We start from the raw sequence: 25,514 nt of genomic DNA, 5'->3' as shown, positions 1-25,514 counted from the left end.
ATACATGAAATGTCACCGCTAATGAGATCTGTTATGCATTGATCAGCCTGGGAGAAGCCGGGGTGAAGGATGGGCGGTTCAATTCATCAGAATCAAGGATATTGATCCCTGCGACGTCCCATTGGGAATGAATTGCATCATTATAAATGCCTCCTATTATCTGATGATAAAAAACACCCCGTTTCCCGCCTTCCTCTGGATGTTCGGTGACCGATGTATTTGTGTCACTATTGCAAGATTCTCTGCAAACAACACCAGAGTGATAAACAACCAAACTCAGCAAATACAAGCGCTTGTTTATTGCCGTGTCGTTGCTAATAGAGAAGGTCATGCAGTGTGAGGCTGTTCAGACTGGAAACAATGCAGGTCCACCTTGAGATGAAGCATTGCTATCATCAAGCCCCATTAAGCCCGGCGGCAGCACACAAATATGCATCTAATGTATTCTCCAAGGACTGACACCGACACTCACTTAGTGCCAGACGAGAGTCCCGCCGTTGTTTGGACGCTGTATCGAGTTCTGATCCACATCCCAGTTGTTTCTTATGGAGGGGTTATGCAAACATCTTTTTCATTGTAGTTTTTTAGTTTGGTGTTCACAGCGAGCAGAAACCTCCGATGTTGAAAGATTAAGCCAAAATAAAAAGCCTAAGTTCCTCAGACTGCTTGGACTTAAAACTACGGGTTTGAGCGTATGTTCATTGCTGAAAAAAATACTCTCCCTTTAAGATCTGTTATCTAGTATTCATAGGAACATTCAACTATTTGAAAAACAGCTGAGAAAATAGTGATAACACAGATTACATGGTTGATAATAGGTAAAAGATAGCCTGACCTGTAAGGCATCTCCAAATGAAAGTGCCACCGTTCATCACTTCATTTGTGTGAATCCGAAGACGTGAACTTTTTAACGAGGGTCACCTGGGTGTAAAATCAATGAGCATATTGATATTCCTCCAACAGGCCGTTTTGGAAAATGATTTAACATTCAGCATTTAAAGCGCCCGCTCGGTACCCGTGAAGACAAACAACCGGAGGTGAGGCGTTAAACGCTTCACGTACGTTTGACGTATAAATGCATGAAAAAGATGTCGCGCCGCATCTCTTACATCCTGCGGATGGACGTCTCTGCCCTCCCGTGTCAGTAAGCAGCTCTTTATCTCCTAATGGGGAAGGCTGACCCTCCTCTCCGTCGGTATAAATCCTCCCTAATCTTCCCACTCTGCATCTGCGGCGGCCATTACGGCTCGCGGGGTCCATCCATCACGTCTGTATTATGGATCAAAGCGACACGTCTGCAAGAGAAGGGAGGTAATGGAATCCATAACTGCGGGTCAGCAGGGAGATCTTGCTTCATCTCTCGTTGGGTCTCGACGAATCTGAAAAGTTCAGGAAACAGCGGCGATTGTCGTTATTATATGTAGTCCATGCTTATGATTTATAGTAATAACTTGTGGCCTCACGTGACTTCATTTGTTAATTTGTTTCCTGGAATTAATCATTTGTGTGCACAAATGACCAGAATATAAACATTTGAATGAAGACTCTGTCACGAGAAACACGTTTTAGTTTCTGTTAAGCTGTAAAAAATGAGAAGGTTTGTGACTCGCAGCAGAACTTTCTGACTTCCTGCCTCATGGCTCTCAGCTCCAAGCCCATTGGATCCAATAAAGAAGCACAGATTTGTTCGTGTCCCCATTTATAATTGCCCCCAAACTTTTAGGGGGTGGGGCTACAAGGCGATTGACAGGTCTCTCTACCAGAGACGTAAGCTCCTCTTCAGTCCAAACATGGCCCCATCCTGGTTGCAGAAAACCAAGATGGCGACAGCCAAATCGCCGAACCGGAGGCCGTCAAAACAGCAGCTGGTGTGACATCATCACTTCCCTCCACGTCCTCTGGCGCAACGAAGCTGTAATGCTCATTAAACATGGAACAAGTAAACTGTTTTGCAGACTGAATATTACATTGTTTTATAATTTACTTAATGAGTTAGTTGATTGAATAATAATGAGAGCGTTGTTGCTCCTGCAGAAAGCTCTAATGACCTTGTGTGACATTCAGCTGTGTCAAACTTGTGTTATACATGAATATATAAGTAAATACATTCAATCAGACATGTTAGTCGTCGCCATGTTTACATCTGCGTACAGAGAGGATTCGTGACCTGCCAGCAACCAGCAGTTTACGGACAGGCGGCACGGGGATTTAGAAACTTGAGTCTGGATTACGCCGGCCCCCCAAAAAAACCCTCCCCTGGTACTTCTGCAGCTCTGCAGCCAATTTAATCCCAGCTGTTTGCAATCCGCCACGCGTTACGTAACCACACACACTCCCAAGCTCACGAAGAAGAAGACGAAGACGAAGAAGAAGAAGAAGAAGAAGAAGAAGAAGAAGAAGAAGAAGAAGAAGAAGAAGAAGAAGAAGAAGGTGGTTTCTGTCCGTCCAGTGTAAATGTCTCATCTGTCATGTCTGAATCTTATCAGAGAACTCAACATTTTTATTTTAATGAACAGTGTTTAGAATGAAAATTACTCCAACTCGTTATATAAACTACAGGTTGTTGTGTATTAGATCAACTGAACTAACATTGAGGTTTCGTTAGCCGGCGGTTTTGTTTCGTTAGCTGGCGGTTTCGTTTCGTGAGCTGCTGGTTTCGTGCCGGGCAAACATCCTTTTGATTGTAGACTCATAAGATCATTAAAACACCTCTGCAGAGAAAACTCCCTGCTGAATAATTCACACCGTACAATAAAGAATGTGAAGACTCCTCAGTTCAGGTTACGAGGAGCTCAAAGTTTCTGGTCGTTAAGTTTCCTTCTGTGAAAAAAAAAAAAGACTTCTTTTGATCTGGATCCCGTCGTGTCATGTGCAATAAATCCGTTTCTCTTCAACTGGAGATTCACTTTTTAAATATTTACTTCAACCTGAAAAGAAACTACTCTGGGCTCTGATCTATTGGTGTCGGCCGCTAACACGGCCGCTCAATTTCAGCTTTTTCCTTTTTATGAAATCCTGGTCACCGTTAGGTTTTATGTGGGCGGCGGAGCGAACCTCCCCTCGAGACTCGCACACAGAACATTTATGCGCCTCATTCCCGGAGAGGTCGGAGGTGATCGGCTCCCCGCAGCCTCCCCCGAGGACGCAGGCGTGCCGCTGCAGCGCGTTACCTTTCTGGATAGTTTTGACCCTCTGACCTTCTGGGTGATGGAGCTGTCAGTCATGTGTTTGACCCCCTTCATGCCCCAAAAGAATGTATCATCCACAGCCAGCACAAGGAACTGTGCACATGAAATGTGTTTTATGGAAGAGACCGAAGAGTGAAGGCTTTATATTCTGCCTTGTGCTCCAGTGATATACTTTACGGGTGCATGGTGTCAATATTTGCCCGAAGCCCATTTCAAAAAGCAGTCAAACTGCTGCATGTGGAATGATTTTTTTCCTTCACTGCTTCTAAATTTATACGGAGACAGACATAATGAAGACAACGTGTCTTAAACAAAAAACGTTAGTCTCATCTTAAACCTCTCTCACTTTAAAAATCAAACTCTGCTCACTAACGAGAGAAAAGGCGAGAACGCAATTAGTTTTTTAAATCCCTGGGACTGTACGTGCCACTAAAAGGTACCCTGCATCATCACACATAAAATGCAGAAAAACTGCAAGCCATCAAATACAGACGTAAAATAAGCAGATTTAAAGAGTTAATTTGGTATTTTTCAACCTATGGTTTTGTGCCCAACGACTTGTTTTCCGGTACAAATCAAATATAAAAGCTCTGCTCGGGTTTAGTGTCTCTGCAGGGTTTTCTTTGCAATGTTGTGTGACACTTACAACAACCATCTGAGCCTGTTAGCGGCAACAAAAAGCAGCTTTTAGAGGACGTGCGGTCCAGCGTTCTCCTTCAATACCGGACCAGTTTAAACACAACTCCCCATTCGTCACTTGAACAACAAAAACAGGAGAAAAATAGGGTTGAAAAGCACTTCAATCGTTTTACGAGGAGGGAAAATGCATTTAACACTTTTGTTAAATGCGCACTGAGAAAAACACTAAACACAAATGTGTTTGTTTAGACTTCACAGGGCATCTTTTGGGGGGAAATTTGCTCCTGAGGCCGCGTGTGTTGTAATACAGATAGCATCCCTTCACCACGACGCTCACATCATATGCAACTGCAATTATATTTTGAACTTGTGTTGAACAAATCATGTCAAAGAGAGGCAAATATTCCCACCTGCACCTTCATAAAGTGAATTAAGAGAGTGGGAACAGAGCAAATCAAATGTGAAAGGACTGAAGAAACGTTGACATTTTCTTGTTTTCCCCAATAGGATCAACACAGATAAAAAAAGAACAGGACATGTAGCTTTTAATAATAACTCTTAACACTATAGTTTTCACATTCAGCGTCATAAATAGGGCTCGGCTTTGTACAACCTCTTTAGAAGTGCTATGTGTAGTATTTTCCTCCGTCTGCACCTCTGAATCAGTTTGTTCTGAAGAACCGGAAGAAAAAAAGATGAAACGCCGTTCAGACTGTGAATCATCAGTAAAAACAAAAGCTGCAGTTCTTCTAATGGCCACAAGATGCTGGTTTTTGAAAAATAAATTGTTTACAAAGAGCTGAAGTCCTCGTACCTTACATTGTGTTTCTCTCTTCCTGAAATGTGTGACATATTTCTGTGTTTTCTGTCTACAACAATTACAATTCTCATGAAGTTTGTTTTCGTAACAGCATGCATAACACATGGTGGCAGTTTCTCCACCCACACTCTCTTCTGCGCTGCTCTAAAATACATCTATGGCATGAATATGACATGATTAAAAAAAATTCTCGCAATTTTCACTTTTTTACTTCTACAGTTTTACGACAAACTGAGATTTCTTGTCCGTGCGAAATGATTATAATTAATTTGACAAATACATCTGTAATTCATAGCACAATTCAAAGGGTCAGTAATGATTTGTCTCTATGAGTTTACTATCGTAGTACCAGAAGAGGCGGGACTCCTCTCTTAGGAGGCTCATGTTAGACACTTACAGTAGATATTTCTGTGTATCTGACATTTAACGGTTTTCTACTTTTGCAAATACTCTTTGGAATTCCCATTTATTTTGTAATTGCCAGTTCTGGACACTTTTAATTCATGTAAATTGATGAATAACCCAGTTGAAATACTACACATAGCACCTGGACTCATGCTGGAGAACACCTTCTTTCTGTCCACGAAGGATCTATACTCACAGATCTCTCAGTTTTTTCACACTCTATATTGATTTTCAGTTAATATATAAAGAAAATATCCATCTGGTTGATTCATTTCAGCGACTCCCGTCTCTTCTCCGCGAGTAAATAATCTTCCTCGAACAGAAAATAAGGGCTGCTGTGCTTTTCGTGTTCGGTGGAAGAACCCGTTTCCTGGATTCTCAGCACTGCTCCTCCCCCAGCGAGTCCGTGTTCTCCCCCAGGTCCACGCAGGCCGACGTGCCCCTCATCTTCCCTCGCCCGGGGCCGGGACCGGAACCAGAACCCGGACCGGGACCCGGAACCGGGCCCCCGACGACGAGCGCGGCCCTGGCCCCGCCGTGGCCGGGGTAGACCTCCACGGTGCTGGAGATGGACTGGAGGGAGCGGTCCCGGAAGTAGTGGAACGCCTCCTGGTCCAGGAAGTTCTGCTCCTCGCGCAGGCCCTGCTCGAACAGCTTGCGCTTGTGCCTGAACTCGATCACCGTCTTGGTGTAGGAGTTGAGGGTGGTGACGGAGGCGGCCATGCAGCAGGTGAAGGAGCCCCAGGCCATGCTGGAGGGAGGAAGAAGAGGAAGAAGAAGAAGAAGAAGAAGAAGAAGAAGAAGAAGTATAGTGAAGAGTTCTACTCACGTGGCTCTATGGGTGGTGGTTAGTTGGTCCACCACGATCTACAATATATATTTATATATATGCAACTGTTAGTCGTATTCACAGGAAATATCCTTGTCCTCAGAGCATTGATCAGCTTCTACTCGATAAATTGGTTTCCAGACGTTCATGGTCCCCAGATGATGAAACCTGAAGACTTAAGTGATCGTTTGTCTTGTCCTCAAACGCCGAGATGAGGTTGGCGTTGAAGACTTAAGTGATTCTTTGACCTTTCCTCCATCGCCACCTTGAGGTTGTCATTTGTGGTTTGGATTGAAATATCTTTCCAATAATTGGATGGATTGCCGAGAGTTTTTGGGACAGATGTCGATGTCCATCAGAGACTTAATCAGTGAAACATCTCAGCTTCTACTAGATAAATTGGTACAAAATGGTTTCCAGACATTCATGGTCCCCAGAAGATGAAACCTAAAGACTTAAGTGATGGTTTGTCTTGTCCTCAAACGCCGACATGAGGTTGGCGTTGGTGGTTTTGAGGGAAATTTATTTGCAATAATTGGATTGATTTGCCAAAACATTTAGGACTGAAACACAAGGACAGCCAAATGTCCAAACCCTCACTCTTTATCTTAAAAACAACAGGAGTCTACAATATGCATGATAACTAGAAATGACTTGGTTTTACTTTCTCTTCAGCTTGAACAATATTGTCACGTCAAGACAATAAATCTCAAAGTATCACTCCGACATACGGCTTCGATGACACAACTAGAAAACTATTTCAAACAGTGGAGGACTACTCAGGTGACCAGCGTGTCAGCTGTTCTGAGGCTGTAAATGAAAGAGATTTTTATTCGTCCTCAAGGAGGATTTTGGCCTTGAGATTCATCGCTCCGGCTGATTTTATTCCACTTTGACGATGCTGCGCGGCTCCCTCGAGGTGTTTAAACGAGCCGCCTTCACGGGAATGACTGACAGAGAAAATCTCCTTTTAATAACGGCTTCTTGTTCGAGATATTTCTCTCCCTGTCATCATGTTTTATTCTCGTTTTCTTATCTTAACAGGAGACATGAAAAAGAAAAATGCATCGATTAGAAACGACCCTCGTTAACCATTCACATCAAGGCGATTTTTTTCTCTAAATGTTATATGTAAATTTGCATTTGAGGCTTTATCGTGTTAAATATCTGCTCATTTTTATACATTTCCAGAACATAAATCTGCACATTAGAGAAAACCAGATTCAAAATTCTTCTTCCACGTTGTTGAAGTATTAGAGTTAAAGGTTTTTACTGAGGGAATCTCTTTGTATGCAAATCAGAAAGCCATAAAAACAGTTTTCTCTATCTTTTTATTGATAAAATGTAGTGTAAATAAGGCTCTGAATGCTGTACCCATCTGCATAAACCTTCAGAATATATGTAGGAATGAACGAGTGAAGTTTGGTGGACGTCTGCATTTCTGGATCAAAGTCTAATAAACAAACTCATGGAGAGAAAACGTCCTTTAAAGAGAAGTTTAGTTACATTACACACTGATGAAGACTCTAGAAAACATGACCTCATCACCATGCAACTTCACCACTTCAATACTGATATTAAGAAGATTGTTTATTGCGTTACAAGGAATTATGAAATGTTGTGTGTATTAATTATTATTTATGTAATTGTAACTTTAGGTGAAAGTTGTGGAAAAAAATGCTTCAAATCTTCAATATCTACACATTAAATACTTTTTTGTTGTTGTCTTTTATTGTTTCACGTCGCCATTTTGAATGCACGTTCCATGCTACCAACAACACTAAACCATGTGACGCTTCCACCCCGCGGCCCCTTCAGTAGCCGTTCTGGAGCTTTTCATCTTCATCAGTGGGAGATATAATGTGTCTGAAATAAAGAGCAACGTTTTCCAGGCTGCGTCCTCTCGCTCAGGTCCTCGTGTCCTCGATGCGCTAACGAGCAGCGTGAGCTGCAGCGCGGCTTTCCCTTCCAGCCGAGGGAGCGGGAGAGGTCAAGGTGCTTCCTGTGTTGTCTGGTTAATTATCAGAGAAACAAAAGCTCCTCGTGCACCTCGACACGCGCCGGTAACGCCGACGCCTCCAAGAGACGACTCTCGGGTCGGCTGATTTCATCCTTGACATTTCATAACGAGCGAACAATCAGGGGCCTTTCAACACAACAGGGTTGATTTAAATTAGTGCTTGCATGAGTGTGTGTGTGTGTGTGTGTGTGTGTGTGTGAGACTGACCAGAAGGACCAGCCGTAGTCCCAGCTGTGAGGCCTCCAGTCTTCAGGACCCAAACTGACTGTGATCTGGAACACCTGAGTGTACATCATGTGGGCCACCATACCCAGAAGACCTGCAACACACACACACACACACACACACACACACACACACACACACACACACACACACACACACACACATCATTATAAGCTATTTTGTTTTGTTCTCTGGTTGTATAGAAGTCTATGCTTCATGTGTTAAAGCTGCATTCTCTCTCCTGACCACCAGGGGGCGACTCCTCTGGTTGTATAGAAGTCTATGCTTCATGTGTTAAAGCTGCATTCTCTCTCCTGACCACCAGGGGGCGACTCCTCTGGTTGTATAGAAGTCTATATAAGTGACTCTACTTCTCTCTTGATGTATTCCCTCAGTAAACATTGTAAACATGAGTTTATGTCTCAGTCTCTAGTGTCTAGTCTTCTTCTATACAGCATGATGTTCATTTAGTACATTATGGTCTGTTAGAGTCAAACAGACCATAAAGCAGGGGACGTTTAAGGGCGGGGCAACAAGATGATTGACGGGTCGCTCCTCTGCAAAATATGGTAATTTCCTGTTCACAAAAAAACAAGATGGCGACGGCCAAAATGCAGAACTCCTCGGTAGAGAAGGGCTACTTCAGGGCTTAGCCACGGGTCGATTAGCATCAACCAAACAGCAGCAGCTCACTCCACCTCCAAGTCGCAGCATAGCGTATTATCAGTGATGAATCAGAACATAAATGCAACTGTAATAATTAGTCAATTGATTAAACATGAGACACCCAATCAATTAGGAATAGGCTCACAATCCTTCATAAACATACAGTAAATCAAAAACGCCACAATGAGTAAATAGGAGAGAATGACATTAATGCAGCCGATATACATCACTACTCTCAGTGTGTGTGTGTGTCACGTGCAAGTGTGTGATGGGTTAGAGGCACGTGTCTGTCTGTAATCAGAGAGAGTGTGTGTAGCTGTGTGTGTGTGTGTGTGAAGCATCGTGCCACAGTTAATAAAACTCAGCTGCTACAGATTTACAGTTCACGGTGAAGAGAGCATCATTTCTCCTCGACCTTAACACACTGACAGCAATTTCATAGAAATGTGTGTGTGTGTGCGTGTGTGTGTGTGTGTGTGTGTGTGTGTATCACATGCCAGTAAGTACACAAGGTCATTCACCTGCTTCACTGTATGTTTGGATATATTTCAGCATGAAACGACCACAGCACATACGACGTCTGCTTGTCAATTAGGCGGCACCTGTCAATCACCTTGTTGCCCCGCCCCCTAAAGCGTCCCCTGCTTTATGGTCTGTTTGACTCTAACAGACCATAATGTACTAAATGAACACCATGCTGTATAGAAGAAGACTAGACACTAGAGATTGAGACATAAACTCATGTTTACAATGTTTACTGAGGGAATACATCAAGAGAGAAGTAGTCATTTATATAGACTTCTATACAACCAGAGGAGTTGCACCCTGGTGGTCAGGAGAGAGAATGCAGCTTTAACACATGAAGCATAGACTTCTATACAACCAGAGGAGTCGCCCCCTGGTGGTCAGGAGAGAGAATGCAGCTTTAACACATGAAGCATAGACTTCTATACAACCAGAGGAGTCGTCGAAGAAACCTGCCGGCGTCTTTCTGCTCCCGAGCGTCCTGACAGGCAGCAAAGTTTGAGATACTACGCGGCCCTGAACGCACCTTCAGACGTGAACTCTCCCGTCTGGACGCGGGTCATAAAAGACTTCCATCACCACCAACTATACTGACGCCGCCTGAAGGCCACATCCATAACTCAGTGCTCATCGTTCATGACGCATCAGTTTGATCATCCACCTGTAATTCATTGCATACGTCACCAGAAGCTCTGATGTCCTGCTGCGCCACTCATCTGCTGATCATCTATTTGAGCTTTAGTTCATTATGTTAGTTGCAGTCTGGAGAAAACAGATTTCACTATGACTGTTCAAACATGATTTGATTGTTATACTGTTCGTTCTACATTATATACATACTAGTTATATATTAGAGAACAATACTGTGATTACTTCATCAGGACTGCTCTTGTTCATTTTATCTTTTAATTGCTGTCTTTAATGGCTCTTAAATTGTTTATTTTTATGCGTATTTTCCTCTTTTAATTTAAAATATTTTCAGTTTTTACTTTCTGGATTTCTTATTTATGTCCCTGTGATGCTGCAAAAATCAAAAAGTCTCATCTTTATGTCTTCATTTTATGATAATAATGTTAAAGTCACTCATCAAAGAAATTATAATTTGTTGATTATAATTCTCAATATCACAAACTAATGTAGGACTGTGACCGACAACACGATCTCTCAACAACTCAACATAATTACAGCTGTTATTATTTTGGTTATAATTGTAATTTATGGCCAATATTTTTGTATTCAAGTCCAGTAAATACCTCTTTATATAATTGTTTACTGTTGTTTGTATATATGTTAATGTTTTGTTCATGCTATGGTTTTTTTAATGATTTATTAATCTTTAATCAGCTTCACGAGCTGTGTTAAATCTGTCTCCTGTGAAGTGACGGCTGACAGAACAACAACCGTCATCACAGCTTCGCAGGTCAGCGACGCTCTGAGAAAGAATCAGCGAAGGGGCCCGAAGAGGAAGAGGAGGATGAGGAGGAAGAGGAGAGCAGCCAACTTCTTGTGTAAGAGGTTTAACATTGAGGGAGAAAAATCCTGCAATCCTTCCCAGCGAAAGGCTTCCAGAGGATAACCTGCTGACCCGGTCGTCTGCCTCCTCATCCTCGGGACTCTTCTGAATGTCCGTCTTTCGCGCACCGCGACCACGAAAACGCTCTTTTTCTGTGCGTCCGTGTCCTAAAAGGTGTTTTTACCGGACAGCACGGTGAAGACGGCGGCGAAGGCGTTGAGTTTGAGCCCGTCGATGACGCTGCTGGAGTGGAAGAGCTCGAGACACATCAGGCTGAAGCCGACCACCAGCAGCAGGATGTAGAGCACCTCGGACACCACGGACAGCCACAGCACACCTGCAACACACACACACACACACACACACACACACACACACACACACACACACACACACACACACACACACACACACACACACACAGTAACACAAGTAAAGTACAAGCAGGATTTACTGGAGCAGAACTCTCCATCGAGCGCCAACGTACGACTGGTTTTGCAGAGAAAAACATTAATAAAGTCGTTTTTGCTGATGCTAATGCTAATGCTAATGCTAAAGCTACTTATTGGCCCCGAAAACACCAGCTGAATTCTGATGCTTTCATTTCATGTTTCAGAGGTTTTCTTCACTTCAGAAAACAATTGAACTGTGAATCTTTGGACGTTTTGGCGAATAAAATATGTTCAAATGTAAAAAGGTGTCAAATGTGACAAAAACAAAACATTTGTCTCTTACTTTTTTCTATTAATTGATGTGTTTATGACAATTTTTTTTTGTGGTGGAAAACATTCTGAAATTAAAAGTTTACAGAGCCAGAAAAACCCATCCGACCAAATGCAGCAATGACTTGTGGGTAAGAAGCGCTCCTGTTGTTCGGACTGCGTTGCTGCAGCACAACTGGTCTGCATTGTGTTACATCATGTGCTCCACAAGTAGACTTTCCTCGTCTTGACTTCGTCTCTCAACACAACGTCCGTGTCGACCTTCTCTCCCGGTGCTTTCCTCGCTTTCATAGAAAAAAAAAGTGGATATTCAATTTCAAATTCTTGTTGTGTGTTTGTCCTCCGGGGTTCAAACCGAGGACGTTCCACTGTCCCTCCATTTGTTCCCGAAGCTCCTGATGAGACTCTGATGACTCATCTCCTCTGTGAGCTCAACACAAGGTGAAGCATTCGGTTCTGATCGGGGGAGGGAGGGGGAGGACTAGGGGGGTAAAAGGGTGCGTTTGATTTCCCCACCTGCTTGTGCGACACACACACCGATTGGCTCCGAGCGAGACGGACACGTTTTTACAACCGCTCTCTGCTTCTCGGCGCTCTGGAAATGTCGACGCTTTAACGGCAGAGAGCAGGATGCACTCTGGGAGTCTCGCCGCTCGCCACGCTTATCATTTCTCAAAAAGGGCGTGAGTCATCGAGGCCCCGCGACACTTTAAATTAAAGAATTAAACGGGATTATTGGCTCTCTGCGACCTCCAAACCGAGGTTTCGGGGAGCTACAGGATCCCTGAGCAGACAAAATTCATCACAATTGTGTAGTTCACTTCTCTCGAGGCTTACTTCTGTGCTCAGGGTGTTTCATGTAAGACATTTAGTGTCATAACAGAAGGAAAATATGGGAAAGATATGATGTTATGAGTTTGTTCCAGACTTGTGCAGCTTCATCAGGTCGTGTGAAAGATCGCAACGAGGTAAAACAACAATAATGACGCTCGAAAACGCCGTCCAATCAGAAGCAATCAACTATGTAACTGATCAATAATCATCAGTGATGAAAGCGGCAGCAACCACTCGGTGCAACACGAGTGTCGAAGGAGAAACTACCAACAACTATTGGACGGTTTCTGATGACTCATCATCCATGTTCCCCTCAGGAATATCTGTATTGAAAAGGTGTTTTTAATGCTAATTAGCCAGTGCTAGCTTTGTGTCAATAGCATGTTTTACACGCTAACGCTACGGCGATAAAGCAAAGCCTTTAATAACATCCATGTTTCCATGTTTTTATTCATAAATGTAGTATAAATGAGGCTCTGGAGGCTGTGGACAAACCCCTCGTCAGGAAATATGTAGGAATGACAGTGTAAAGAGACAAAATAGTTAAATAAACACCTAAAAGTGTATTTTGTGTGTTTCCCTTCTTCTAGTCTGACAGAAGACGTGTTGTGGAAGCCCAAACATCTCATGTAAAATATGTAAAATATGTAAAACAATGTGTGTTGAGTCTTAATAAAGTTTCACTCTGAATCAATAACCTCACTCTGCGGCTTTTAGCTTGGGCTTTAATTCGCAGCCACCGCTGGAAACAAATTCCCCGGGTTTGTAAAATGCCTTGAAGGGAAACTCACAATGCAACAATATTGACCTTATTGAATATGGATCAGCAGAGGAGGCAGAGTGGGACTTCATTAAACAGCAAATAGGAGCTGATAACAGGAAGGAAGGAGCTCATCAGACCGCGCCTTAATAATTACAACTTTAATTACTCTGTGTGTGTGTGTGTGTGTGTGTGTGTGTGTGTGTGTGTGTGTGTGTGTGTGTTTTCCATCAGTGTCAACCGTCTTCGTTGCGTTTGATCTTTCAGGGTTTTCTCAAAACATTTCCATGTCAAGAACGCAGACTTATTATTAAGATTTAGACAAGATTATTGATTATTTGTTGGATTTAAGATGTCAAATTAAATCAGAGGAGTCATTTCAATAACAATAAGTTCTAGTGAATACAATTAGGATCCAACTAATGATTTGATGTCACTGCGGCTTAATATTTCAATTCATTTCAAGAGTATCATCAATTAAATAACTAAGTTTTGAAAAAGTTTTGAGCTCAAACTGAAACCGTCTTGATCTCCTCCGGTTATAGAAACTCACGAGGTTTTAATGAATTAAAAGAGGAAACTTTAAACCATTAATCAGTTGTACATTGATTCATTTGCTGTCTGCAGACTAATTATTTAATTGTTTTAGCTCTAAATGAAATAATAGAGAAATGAATTCATTCAGAGTTTAATACGTGATGATTTAATGTCATACTGGTTTTAATCGAGTTATTTTTTACAAGACATTTTTCTTTTATTGTGGTGTTTATTTTGCCTTTACAGTGAGGCGACTGAGACTCATTTTGTTCCTCTGGTTCCTCTTCAATCAACGTTTATTCTCTCAGACAGCTGTTGTGTTGATGAATACTTTTAAAGAGAAGATAAAATGTAACTTGCTGCCATTTCGTTGTTATTTATTTGACCTTTACCTGAACGCCAGAGGTAATGTTGAGGTGACGGGTCCAGAGCAAGTTACCGGTACACGGAAAAATAACCAGAATAACAAGCGGGAATGTGTTTACGTTTAAGTGGTAACGGTTGTGACTTTACATGTTTACTTTACATGTTTACTTTACATGTTTACTTTACGTCGTTACTTTACGTTGTTACTTTACGTTGTTACTTTACGTTGTTACTTTACGTTGTTACTTTACGTTGTTACTTTACGTTGTTACTTTATGTTGTTACTTTACGTTGTTACTTTACGTTGTTACTTTACGTTGTTACTTTACGTTGTTACTTTATGTTGTTACTTTACGTTGTTACTTTATGTTGTTACTTTACGTCGTTACTTTACGTTGTTACTTTACGTTGTTACTTTACGTTGTTACTTTACGTTGTTACTTTACGTTGTTACTTTATGTTGTTACTTTACGTTGTTACTTTATGTTGTTACTTTACGTCGTTCTGTTATGTTGTTACTTTACGTTGTTACTTTATGTTGTTACTTTACGTTGTTACTTTACGTCGTTCTGTTATGTTGTTACTTTACGTTGTTACTTTACGTTGTTACTTTACGTTGTTACTTTACATGTAGAGTTGGATACTGCAGCAGTGAAGAGAGAGATGGAAGGTAATAAATAATAAGCAAAGTCTTAATTACTGAGAACATGTAGTTTGCTTGGTGTCTCGTCCGGCTGGGACTTTGCACTCGTGACCGCTCTGCAGCGATTTCTCGTAATGAAATTGGATTTTCTTGTTTGTTTATTTGTTGAAGTTTTCATTAAGGAGGAACTTGGATGTGAGCGGGGAGCAGCTGTGTGTTATAAAACACAGCAGTGAGCGTGTCAGGGCTCAAAGGAAGGCAGATTAACATATCGTCTCCTTGTGTGAGAGGCAAGGTCGCTCGGCTCGATACATCATATCATCCACCGCTGCTCTTCCCTCCAGATGGCATTAACAGACGAAACCATCGCAGAACTTTCATTATTAACTACCTGCTCTGCATGAAACCGCAAATTAGAGGCTACGCCCACATGCACCAAATATTCCCTTTCTTCTGGACGCTCTAATATTCCTTTTACGAGCTGCAGGATATAAACACTAAGTGCTGTTGGAAGACAGAAAACCCTGCTCTCATCTGCAGTTAGAGGACTCTGGATGAGATGTACTCTCATTATCCAACAATGTATTCTGTCTGTTTTGCATAAGGGATACTATTAAAAAACAAATAAAGAGAAGTAATAAGAGCCAAAGCAAACACTTCCTTAAAACATTAATGATGACAAAAATGTGTTGCGATAAAGAAGAACACCTATAAAATAAAAAATGCAGATTTGTTTCGGTTGGAAAGAAAAAAGCAAATTGCCTTTATGATTAAAAACAAGAGCGACGTGAACCGACTGTGCAGAGTCAGCAAAGAGAGGAGAGCACTTCCTTCATGAAGGTAACCCACCTGACGGAGAGATGACACTCCTGTTCGCTACATTCTCCATGGAAACATACAACCATTTTTCTCGTGACAACTTTGGGAAAATTGGCTTAAAACGTATGCGAACGTCAGCCGTCGTCGGCTTTTTAGTCCGGGCTTCAGGTTCTTATAACTTTCATAAATCAAAACTGACAACACGCCGGAGAAAACTGAGCTTGTTTCGTATCAATTAACACGTGTCACTTTCTCTCTGCTCTCTCCTCCGTCAACGAAATCTCAATGAAGGCGTCAGACGATCAGAGCGCCGGAGGCCACGACTCCGGTGACGGAATGAGAGATTACGTGAGATTATTTTCGCTCCTGCAAACAAATCCCATCGGCCCAATTATCAGCCATCTTCATCCCGGCATGCAATGGCACACCTGGCTACGAGAGCTCGAGCCTGCGGAGCGCGCTTCAGATTTGGGTCGGATCCCGAGTACGAGTTTGTTTGCTGTGTCACGATCGGCCCAAATGAACTGCACCAAGACGTGAAACAAAGCAGTTCAACTGGACTCAACGATGCAGGATTCAGAACCCGCAAGAGACGCTTTTGCCACTAATTAAAGATGGCTGCTGCCTTAAAGGGCCGGCGTGTGGTATTTGGCGCCATCAAGCGGTGCGACTGCAGATTGCCAGCAACTATTTGTTTGTAGAAACGTTTCAAAAGGTCCCTTGAAGTTGTCATCGTGTCCCCAGCTGAACCACAGCGTGGTCACATCCTGGGTTTAATGCCAGTTTTAGAGGACCGAGACAAATGATGTCATCCGGCCGATGATGTCATTCTCAAGGGCAGCTACAAATGAGGCTACAAATGAGGCATTTACTTTGCTTGACAAACACCAATCCTGACACTCCAGACCGCAATCTGTCTTTGAAATCGTTCGTCTTCTCACTTTTAAATTTCAACCGTCCTTTCTGGTTTTGAGGAGCCGATGCTCTGAAGTCGTTAACCGCGGCCTCGGCTTAATTTACTTTAAAGGACGCGTCAAACGGCAAAAACCTTCCGCTCCTGAAGGGAGATCTGCCTCATCGCGCTCGGATAAAATGACAATAACAGATTCCTCAGATAAAAACATTGTGTTTGTATTAAACCACAGAAGGTTGAGGTGAACTCTGTTTTACAAAAAGCAGAATCAAGATGTCCATATATATATATATATATATATATATATATATATATATATATATATATATATATATATATATATATATATATATATATATATATATATATATATTTATTTGTTTTCCCCATGGTTTTCTCTAGGCATAACGAACAGGTGGGGAGCGGCGGGGTGGTGGCGACGCCTAATGACGGCCATTACTCACCTCTCTCCGACGCCGGGGCCAGATCAATGAAGCTCCGACACTTCTCACCTGAGAGAGAGGGGAGGGGGGAGAGGAGGGGGGAGGAAGGAGAGAGGAGGGGGAGAGGAAGGGGAAAGAAAGGGGAGAAGAAGGAAAGGGGAGAGGAAGACAAGGGGAAGGGGGAGAGGAAGTTGAGAGAAAGGGGAGAGGAGGGCGAGAGGAAGGGAAGAGGAAGGAAAGAGGAAGGGCAGAGGAAGTTGAGAGTAAGGGGAGAGGAGGAGGAGAGGAATATGAGAGGAAGGGCAGAGGAAGGGGAGAGGAAGGAGAGATGAGGGGGAGAGGAAGTGGAGAGTAAGGAAAGAGGAAGGGAAGATAAGGTGAAGGGAAGACGAGAGGAAGGGGAGAGTAAGGGAAGAGGAAGGGGAGAGGAAGACGAGAGGAAGGGAGAGGAAAGCGGGAGGAAGGGGAGAGGAAAGCGAGAGGAAGGGGAAGAGGAAGTGGGGGATGCGAAGAGGAGAAGAGCACGAGGTGAAATGGGTTCGGGAAGAAGCAGAGAGGAGGAAGAGAAAAGAGAGGGAGGGGAGAGGAAGGACGGAAGAGAGGATGAGGTGATTAATGAGAAGAGGAGGAAATTGAACGCACAAGGTGGAGAGAAAAGGAGGAAACGAGCGTTAGTGTCGAGCCAGAGCCAGATATTAATGCGAGGTGAGGCTCGTACACGGCGGTGCGGCGAGCTATTTCAGAATCAACACTCGTTGAAAGGAAATCCCAGAAGGCGCTGCGAGGAAATCAGCAATGTTTGAACCACAAACAATCTAAACTTCCTCTTCCCCCGTCACATGCATTCTGCAGAAAGAAACACATTTTGGCAAAGAACCATGAAGGTGTTTGAGCGAAAAGAGAAAAACATTTCATCAACTTCAGACGTCAGCCAGCGCCGAAAAAAGAGAATTCGAGGATTTGAATGAAATGTGTGGAGGACGATTGTAAAGACCGATCCCTTCTGATTCATTTGAATAACTTTGGGAGACCATTAACTTTTCATCTGCCGCTGTAATCCGGCCAACGTTTAAAACGTCTCCAGTGCTTCATGACGAAAAGACGACGAAACTAAAACCTCAAATAAACTTTGTTTTCTGCTAATTATGAACTTTTTCGTCCAGATCTCCTTTATATTCTGCAGATTGTTGAGTCTCTTAATGAAAGAAGAAGCTCTCAAGACGTTGGCTTCCCCGTTAGTTCCTGTACTGAAGGTGTTGTGTTGAGTGGCTTCATCAGACGTGTGTTTTGCGTGACGCAGCGTCACCTCGGCCTTCGTGCCGTTTCATTCTCTGGCTGCAGAGAGTTGATCAGAGCTCGGTGGACCTGCAGGTCGCAGCCCGGCGGCTGCGACGCGAGCCATAACTCAGCCTCTGCGGTGTCACCGGCAGCAGGCGGGCCCATCCATAACCAGCCGGAACGCCGGCGCCCTCACACACTGACACACACACACACACACACAGTGACACACACACACACACACACTCTCCACAGATGAAGATGCTCGGTTTGTCTCCCGCATACTCAGGGTGATGGAAGTGTCGGAGGCTAAATAAAGACTTGAGTCTTGAGAGTCCGACTTTCCAAACTACGTTCAGATTAAAAGAGAAACTGAGAAGCATTCGCTCTGTTTTTGAAGAAAGCAGCAATGAGACGTTCAAAGTATCAGGATGAAACACAGAGATGAGAAAGAAACTCTTTAAACACCCTGAAAACTCAACTTGACCTGGTCCTCTGTAGTCTCAGTGTAGTCCTGGTCCTCTGTAGTCTCAGTGTAGTCCTGGTCCTCTGTAGTCTCAGTGTAGTCCTGGTCCTCTGTAGTCTCAGTGTAGTCCTGGTCCTTTGTAGTCTCAGTGTAGCCCTGGTCCTCTATAGTCTAAGTGTAGTCCTGGTCCTCTATAGTCTATAGTCTCAGTGTAGTCCTGGTCCTCTATAGTCTCAGTGTAGTCCTGGTCCTCTTTAGACCTCCATCAGTAGAGAAGATGGTCTGGTTCTAGAGAGTTCTTCTTAAAGATCCTCCTCACAGAAATCGGGTCGGATTCTAGTGAAACCAGGTGACATCATGCAGGTTCACCAGAAGCTCCTTCAGTTTATACTCCAGTAGAGACCAGTCCATGTGGACTAGACCCTCCTCCTCCTCCTCCTCTTCCTCCTCCCTCTCCTCCTCCTTAAATCTTATTTGAAGTAAAACACACCCATTGGAACTCGTCTCTTCTGGTTTCCTCTCAGATCTTTTCCTGCCAGTTCCTCAACTTCCCCTAAATTAAAAACTATAATCACAATTAAAGGTTGGCCTCCCCTGCTGTTGAACAAGCGGCACGCTATCCCTCAGAAAACTTCCCCCGAAACTCATCCCAGGTATCGCAATTCATCTTCTCCAAGGTGAAACCTGGAGGGAAGGCGTCGGCGTGTTCGTGACTCGGCGAGCGGCGGGGGGGAAGCGCGCCGCCGCCAAAAAGGTGAGCGGCTCGGCCTCTGATGAGGACATGAATCTAAAATGTAATTAAAGAGCGAGCGGGCTCGTCTGCGACCCGACGACGGAGCTAACTAACAGCACAATCAGGATCCCTACGCCTCCAAAAACGCTGCTCTAATGTGTCAATTAACCCGGGAGAAAATAATCCCAGTTATCGCGCCGCAGGTCCGTCCCGCCGTAACGTAACGGGTTCGTTTTGAAGAGGCTTCAGGTGGTTTCAGGTCTCTCTCTCTCTCTCTCTCTCTCTTTCTCGGCCTGCAGGTCCCGAGTCATTCGGGGCTAATTGCAGCTGTAATGAGGACGAATGGTTTTTGTGAAACAACAATTAATGTGCGTTACTGAGCGTCTGCAGCCGCATCAGACCGAAGACAGAAAAGAGACAATTTAACAGGTAAACAGGTAAACAGGTGCGTTCATGTTCACTTCATGAGGTAAGACTACCTCACTTAAAAGGAGTATTTTCAATTTCTGCGACTTATACTGCTACTTTGCTACGTTTTAGATTTTAAAAAAGTGTAATTTTTTTAATCTATCCTCACGGGACGGTTTATGTGACGTCTCAAGAAAATGTGTTCATCATTTTTTTATGTGTCTTCCGACAAAAGTCAAAACACGATTACGTTCCCGCTCACGACAGAGAGTCTTTAAAACGACACGCCTCTGACCTCACAGGAAACTACTTAGGTTTAGGGAAAGATCGTGAAATACTTCGTTAAGTATAGGAAAAGATCGTAAAATACTTTAAGTTTAGGAAAAGATCGTAGAAAACTTCTTTAAATTTAGGTAAAGATCGTGAAATACTTGATTAGGTTTATGTAAAGATTATGAAATACTTAGGTTGAATAAAAGATCGTGAAATACTGAGTTAGGTTTAGTAAAAGATCGTAAAAATACTTAGTTTAATAAAAGATTGTGGTTTGGGTTGAAATAACCGAACGTTGTTTACCATCTTCATACTTCCTGCTTCATGAATAAAATGTTAATTCTTCGTAGGTACATCTGTGAGTTCTGATGTTTGTGAATTATTGAAGTAAATTAGTTTTTATTGGCTGGCGGCTCCTGAGGAAGAGCCTTCACAACATTACATAAGAGGTTTTAAATGAGGTTCAAGAAGAAGAGGAGGAAGAAGAGGAGTAGGAGGAGGAGGAGGAGAAGAACTAACGTTCCAGCGTTAGTGTTTAAGATATGTTTGTTTAAAATAAGTATATGTTTGTTCCATGACGTCATTTTAAATAAATCAGATGACTTCTGGGACACGAACACCAGTCTCTTGGGTGAAAGACGTCATTTCATCCTTTTTACTTTATTCCATATCAAACGTTCTGGTGACGGATTTCATTATAAGAGGAGATGTCCTGATGAATCTGGCGTCAAAACGTGAATTAAAGAGCTTTTTAAAAAGCGATTGAATCCCAGCAGCCAGCCAGAGATCCACGAGACTAAACTGTATTTAAATAATTGGCTCGACATCTTTTTCACTTTTCCGCCGCAACTGGAAGCAAAAGCTCACAAAACGTCTGCTCCATTAAATCAATTCCATCATCGCGGACCTGACGCTCAACACACGGCCTCGTCTCCATCGCTGCAACGAAGGGAAACACCCAGAGTGCACCAGGAGTTTAACTGCCTATCCTGAGACGTCTGACCTCCTTTTCCCTGTGTTTGTGTATTTGTTCAGCAAAGTCTTGGGAAATAATGTATATCTTCAAAAAATCAAGATGTGTTGATGGTAACTATGAACATCCAGCATGATGTGAGCAAGATTCACCCAAAAAAGCCTCCTGGAGCGTCAATAAGACACCTTTTTGGAAAGATTAGGACCTAAAGAATCAGCAACAGAAATCACAATAAAACAAAGTCTTGGCCTGTTTGGAAAGAGTTTCAGTCAAAAAACGGTGTCTTTCGGTTCAAAAATGGAAAAACTGTATTTTATGCCAAAAGATTGTCTGAATGGGGCATGCTGGGACTTAAAATGGCTGTGGGAGGACTTTCACACGGTTTCCAAAAGGTTAAACGCTGTAGACTCACACATCCTGGACTTCGGTCCCCAAAACAAAGCAAAACAAAAAAAAAAGATTTAAATCTGGAGAGATTTCCAACGCTGCTCAGAGGCCCTGAACTCAACACAGGTGGGAAGTCACTTACTGAGGATGAAGCTCAGCGCTGGCTCATGGTGGACGGAGCTGTGATGATGATGATGATGATGATGATAATGATGATGATGATGATGACGCGCTCCTCTGGCCCGTTTCCCTCCCGACGAGGTAAATGTGCTGCAGGTGCAGTTTGAGGAAGACGTTGGAGCTTCATCGCTCGGTAATTAAACGGCAGCAGGTGGCGAAGCTTCAATCTGCTCACTGAACAGAAGCCACGAGACCGAGATGCCGATTAGTGTGTGTCGCTTTTTTATTTTCACTAGATGCAACAAATATTCACAGCGTTTGTGCGGCGATTGTAAATGATTCTTCCTCTGTTCACGTGGACACGCAGCCGTGTGCACGCTGATCGCTAAAGGGAGCTGATCACGTGACCACAGACGCCATCTTTTTTACATTCCTTCGACCTCCGCCCTGAAAAGGTTCAGGGGATAAAAGACGAAGAAGGGGGGAGAGAGCGAGAGAAGAAAAACTGACATTGTTGTATTTTTATCTTTACAGCGGCCCTTGAACGCATCATGTGTGAACGCTTCTGTCAGAAAGAGAAAGATTTATGGTTTTAGTTCATTTAACTCATTTCTCAAAGTCAGTTCAATTAAAGTTTTGGGTTTTGTCAGCCCAATTACATATTCTTAGTTGAATGAACTCAAATTGAAGTTTTCAGACAATTTAAGTTTATTAGCTTGTCTAACTCAACATTTTAAGGCAACCAGGGTTTATTTATATATATATATATATATATATATATATATATATATATATATATATATATATATATATATATATAGCAAGCGGAGCCTCAACTTTTTCCCAAGATTGGGAACACATTTTGGTGAAATAAATCAGAGAAAACGTCTCTTTCTTCATGATGTATGGCCTCATAACTGTGTTCCAGAGCACCGGGGGACATGTTGGACTTCTCTCTGTCCGTGACGGTGCGGTTGTTTCCTTCGAGGAGCTGGACTTTCATATCGTGGTGAAAAACGAGGCCTCGGAGACTAAAATGTGACAGAAGCCCAAAAAGAACGAGAACGCCCCCAAAGTGCAGAACAATGACTCAGGAACACGTTGAAACCGGATCGTTGTGGAACCTTCTTGTGTTGTATGAATGTTGTTTATCAGACTGTCAGATGGACAAACAAACAAACAAACACACAGCTAGAGCAGTACATGTGTATTCATCCGCTGCTGAAAATAGTCCCAAACAAATGGACTACTTCCTCCTGTTTGTTTAATAAAACATAAAACATGTTTCAAGAGACTTGTTTACAAACTATACATTTGTATTTTTAGAGATTTCTGTCTTCAGGAACCAACACAAATATGATTTACCCTTTAATAACAGGGCTGTAAATGACAAATGAATTGATTAATCATAAAAAATGTCCACAAAAAATGGTTAAAAAAGTGTAACTTTATCAGATGAAATTCTAAAACCAACAAAGAGCCAGATTATTGCAAATGAAGTCAGAAAAGCAACAAGAGAAGCTTGAAAAAAAATGACTCAAGTGATTAAATAAAACAATAATTTCATGTAAATCAATGAATCGATCAATCCTTTCATCTGTAAATAAGTAGTTTCCATCCCTGCATGAGAATAATTTACAGTAATCTGAATCATAGTGGACCATGAACGCACCACAACAACCTAAATAATGCTCCAAAAACACAGCGAGATTACTGAAACCTTCATCTTCTTTCACTCAGGAGGGAAATCAACAAGCTCTCAGATTTAAAAAGCTCTAAAACGAACCCAAACTTCTGGAGGCAACAACACAAACAACAGCTGACGCACAAGATGCTGCATAAGTCTCTCGTGTTTACAGCACAACTGGTCCCTGAAGGCGCCTTTGACACACTTCTATAAGCTCTGGCCTTTAAAGAGAAAGAAAGATGTGTTTCTGGAACTTGTTGCGTGAACTCTTTGTTTTAAAGACGACCCCGCGTGCCCACCTGCCTCGTGGATGTTCTCCTCGCAGGAGTACCAGATGCCGGTGTGGAAGCGGCGGAACAGGAAGCGGTCGTCCCCGGTCTCCCAGCTGTAGTGCACCTTGTTCTGGTCCGTCTCGTTCACGCCGTAGTCGATGCAGTTGTGTCGCCGCTGCTTGCTGCAGTTGGGCTTGGGCACGCGCTGGGTGCCCTCGCACCAGTACGTGGTGATGAAGGCGGTGGTGGAGAAGAACAGCGCCACCAGGTTCAGACCCACGGACAGCAGCGCGCGGCACTTCCGCGTCGTCTTCATGGTCGCGGGAAAAGAAAGACGAAGAAGAAGAAGAAGAAGAAGAAGAAAAGACAAAAGTTCCTCCAGAGGAGAGGCGGCGGTCAGAGGCGGAGCGGCATGGCGCGCGCGGAGAATTACGCGCGAGCCCGGATCCTCTCGAGTCACTCTGTCCTCAGAGCGCGCGAGACAGGAAATGGTCTTCTACTTCAGAACCACATCACAGACACGTAGACCCGCTCACCTGATCACAGACACACACACACAGACACACACACACACACATGAACACAGCACCGACAGGAGAGCGACACTGAGAGAGAGAGGAGAGCGGAGTCTCTCTCTCTCCCTCTCTCTCTCTCTCTCTCTCTCTCTCTCTCTCTCTCTCTCTCTCTCTCTCTCTCTCTCTCTCTCTCTCTCTCTCTCTCTCTCTGTCGTGCGTCACAGTGACCGGACTCTTCTCATTTCAAAAGAGAAACAACATCACACACAGAGCTTCCACAACTAAATATGATTTATATCAATTAACATAATGTCATTTTAATTATTTATTGAATTAATTGTTATTGTTAAATATGTATTTAAAAAAAATCTGCAAACAAGCTGGAAATAAAGATTTATTTAACTGAGAAATGATGAAAAGAAGATCGGTGAGATTAGTGATGTCGTTACATTTATGCATTTGAATTGAATCACAAGGCAGTTATATTATTTGCATAAATTGTCTGCTCTACTTATTTTAATAATAATCATACGTGTGTGTGCCCAAAAGCAACAAATAACCAGTTTATTATAGTGTGAGACAGAAAAGCAATACATCCTCATATCTCAGAGAATCTGAAAATAATTTCCAGAAATCATCAATTTTCCTGCAAAGAAAATGTAGTGAACATGAATCTCAACTGTCTATGATAATTATTATAATTAAAACATAGTTAACATTACTTTACATTCCCATGAGTATAATCCACGTGACCTTTGCATGACCTCTGCTGTTTTATGAGCATTTTATGTAAAGTCTGAGCTCAACACGCCAACGAGACGCAGATGATGTGTTGTAGTTTCTCAGAGGAAACGCCCGGCCCCGAAACATTTGATCGAATGGAGCGCTCCTCTCCGTCCGTTTGTTTTGTGTGATGGAGAACATGGAACGTGGAGGAACGTGGAGGAACATGGAAGAACGTGGAGGGAACGTGGAGGAATGTGAAGGAACATGGAAGAACGTGGAGGGAACGTGGCCCGGCCCTCTTTATTGATCGGAGCTCACAACTCCGGGGCCTGGAAATGAGCGGCGACAAGGCCGAGCCGCCCACGGCCCCGATCCATCACCTCGCTTTATGACCCCGCCTCCAGATCAATACCCTGTGTGTGTGTGTGTGTGTGTGTGTGTGTGTGTGTGTGTGTGTGTGTGTCTGTGTGTGTGATCCAAAGTGACGAAGCACTTCAGAAGAGTCAATAAGGCAGGAAAGCGATGATGGATGGGCGATCATGATGTTGGATTTCTCTTTGCAAGAAAAAATAAAAATAAAAACATTCAGATATGAACAGTTTTATAAACATTTGTTGACACCAGTTTGAGTCCAGAAGGAGACTTCTGGGAAATAAACGGAGACACACAAAAAATTTCCTCCGGAGCGATGAGGACATTTAGAGTCATGTTTACTGTTGTTGCGCAATACTGAGCCATGGGCCCCACTCCTCGCTCCCGGTTCAACAAAATCGATCAGACGTCCTGTTATCCGGCTTAAATTACCACGA

At 43.0% G+C, this 25,514-nt stretch overlaps 1 protein-coding gene across 1 annotated transcript; it reads right to left on the bottom strand.

Annotated features, from left to right (window-relative positions):
• Positions 1–5,352: 5,352 nt before the first annotated feature.
• Positions 5,353–24,068, bottom strand: gsg1l (gsg1-like). The gene is made up of 5 exons (XM_068578633.1): positions 23,492–24,068; positions 16,889–16,936; positions 11,015–11,167; positions 8,109–8,220; positions 5,353–5,803 (listed from the first exon to the last, which is right to left on the bottom strand). Exons 1-5 carry the CDS (start codon positions 23,778–23,780, stop codon positions 5,431–5,433), a joined length of 975 nt encoding a protein of 324 aa, XP_068434734.1. The 5' UTR covers positions 23,781–24,068; the 3' UTR covers positions 5,353–5,430.
• Positions 24,069–25,514: the final 1,446 nt, after the last annotated feature.

The sequence above is a fragment of the Clinocottus analis genome, unplaced genomic scaffold (assembly GCF_023055335.1).
Source record: "Clinocottus analis isolate CAN_PGR_092001 unplaced genomic scaffold, fCliAna1.0.p SCAF_16, whole genome shotgun sequence".
Lineage (NCBI taxonomy): Eukaryota > Metazoa > Chordata > Actinopteri > Perciformes > Cottidae > Clinocottus > Clinocottus analis.
The sequence above is the reverse complement of the archived record's forward strand: the minus strand, read 5'-3'. Positions and strand labels throughout refer to the sequence as shown.

Bases quoted from the DNA above. Each gene is read 5' to 3' on its own strand.
- gsg1l (XM_068578633.1), bottom strand. From the start codon at position 23,780: ATGAAGACGACGCGGAAGTGCCGCGCGCTGCTGTCCGTGGGTCTGAAC. The intron at 11,168-16,888 runs GTGAGTAATGGC...TGTGTGTTGCAG, and splicing joins GGCCCCGGCGTCGGAGAGAG to GTGTGCTGTGGCTGTCCGTG. The intron at 5,804-8,108 runs GTCAGTCTCACA...TCCTCCCTCCAG, and splicing joins GACTACGGCTGGTCCTTCTG to CATGGCCTGGGGCTCCTTCA.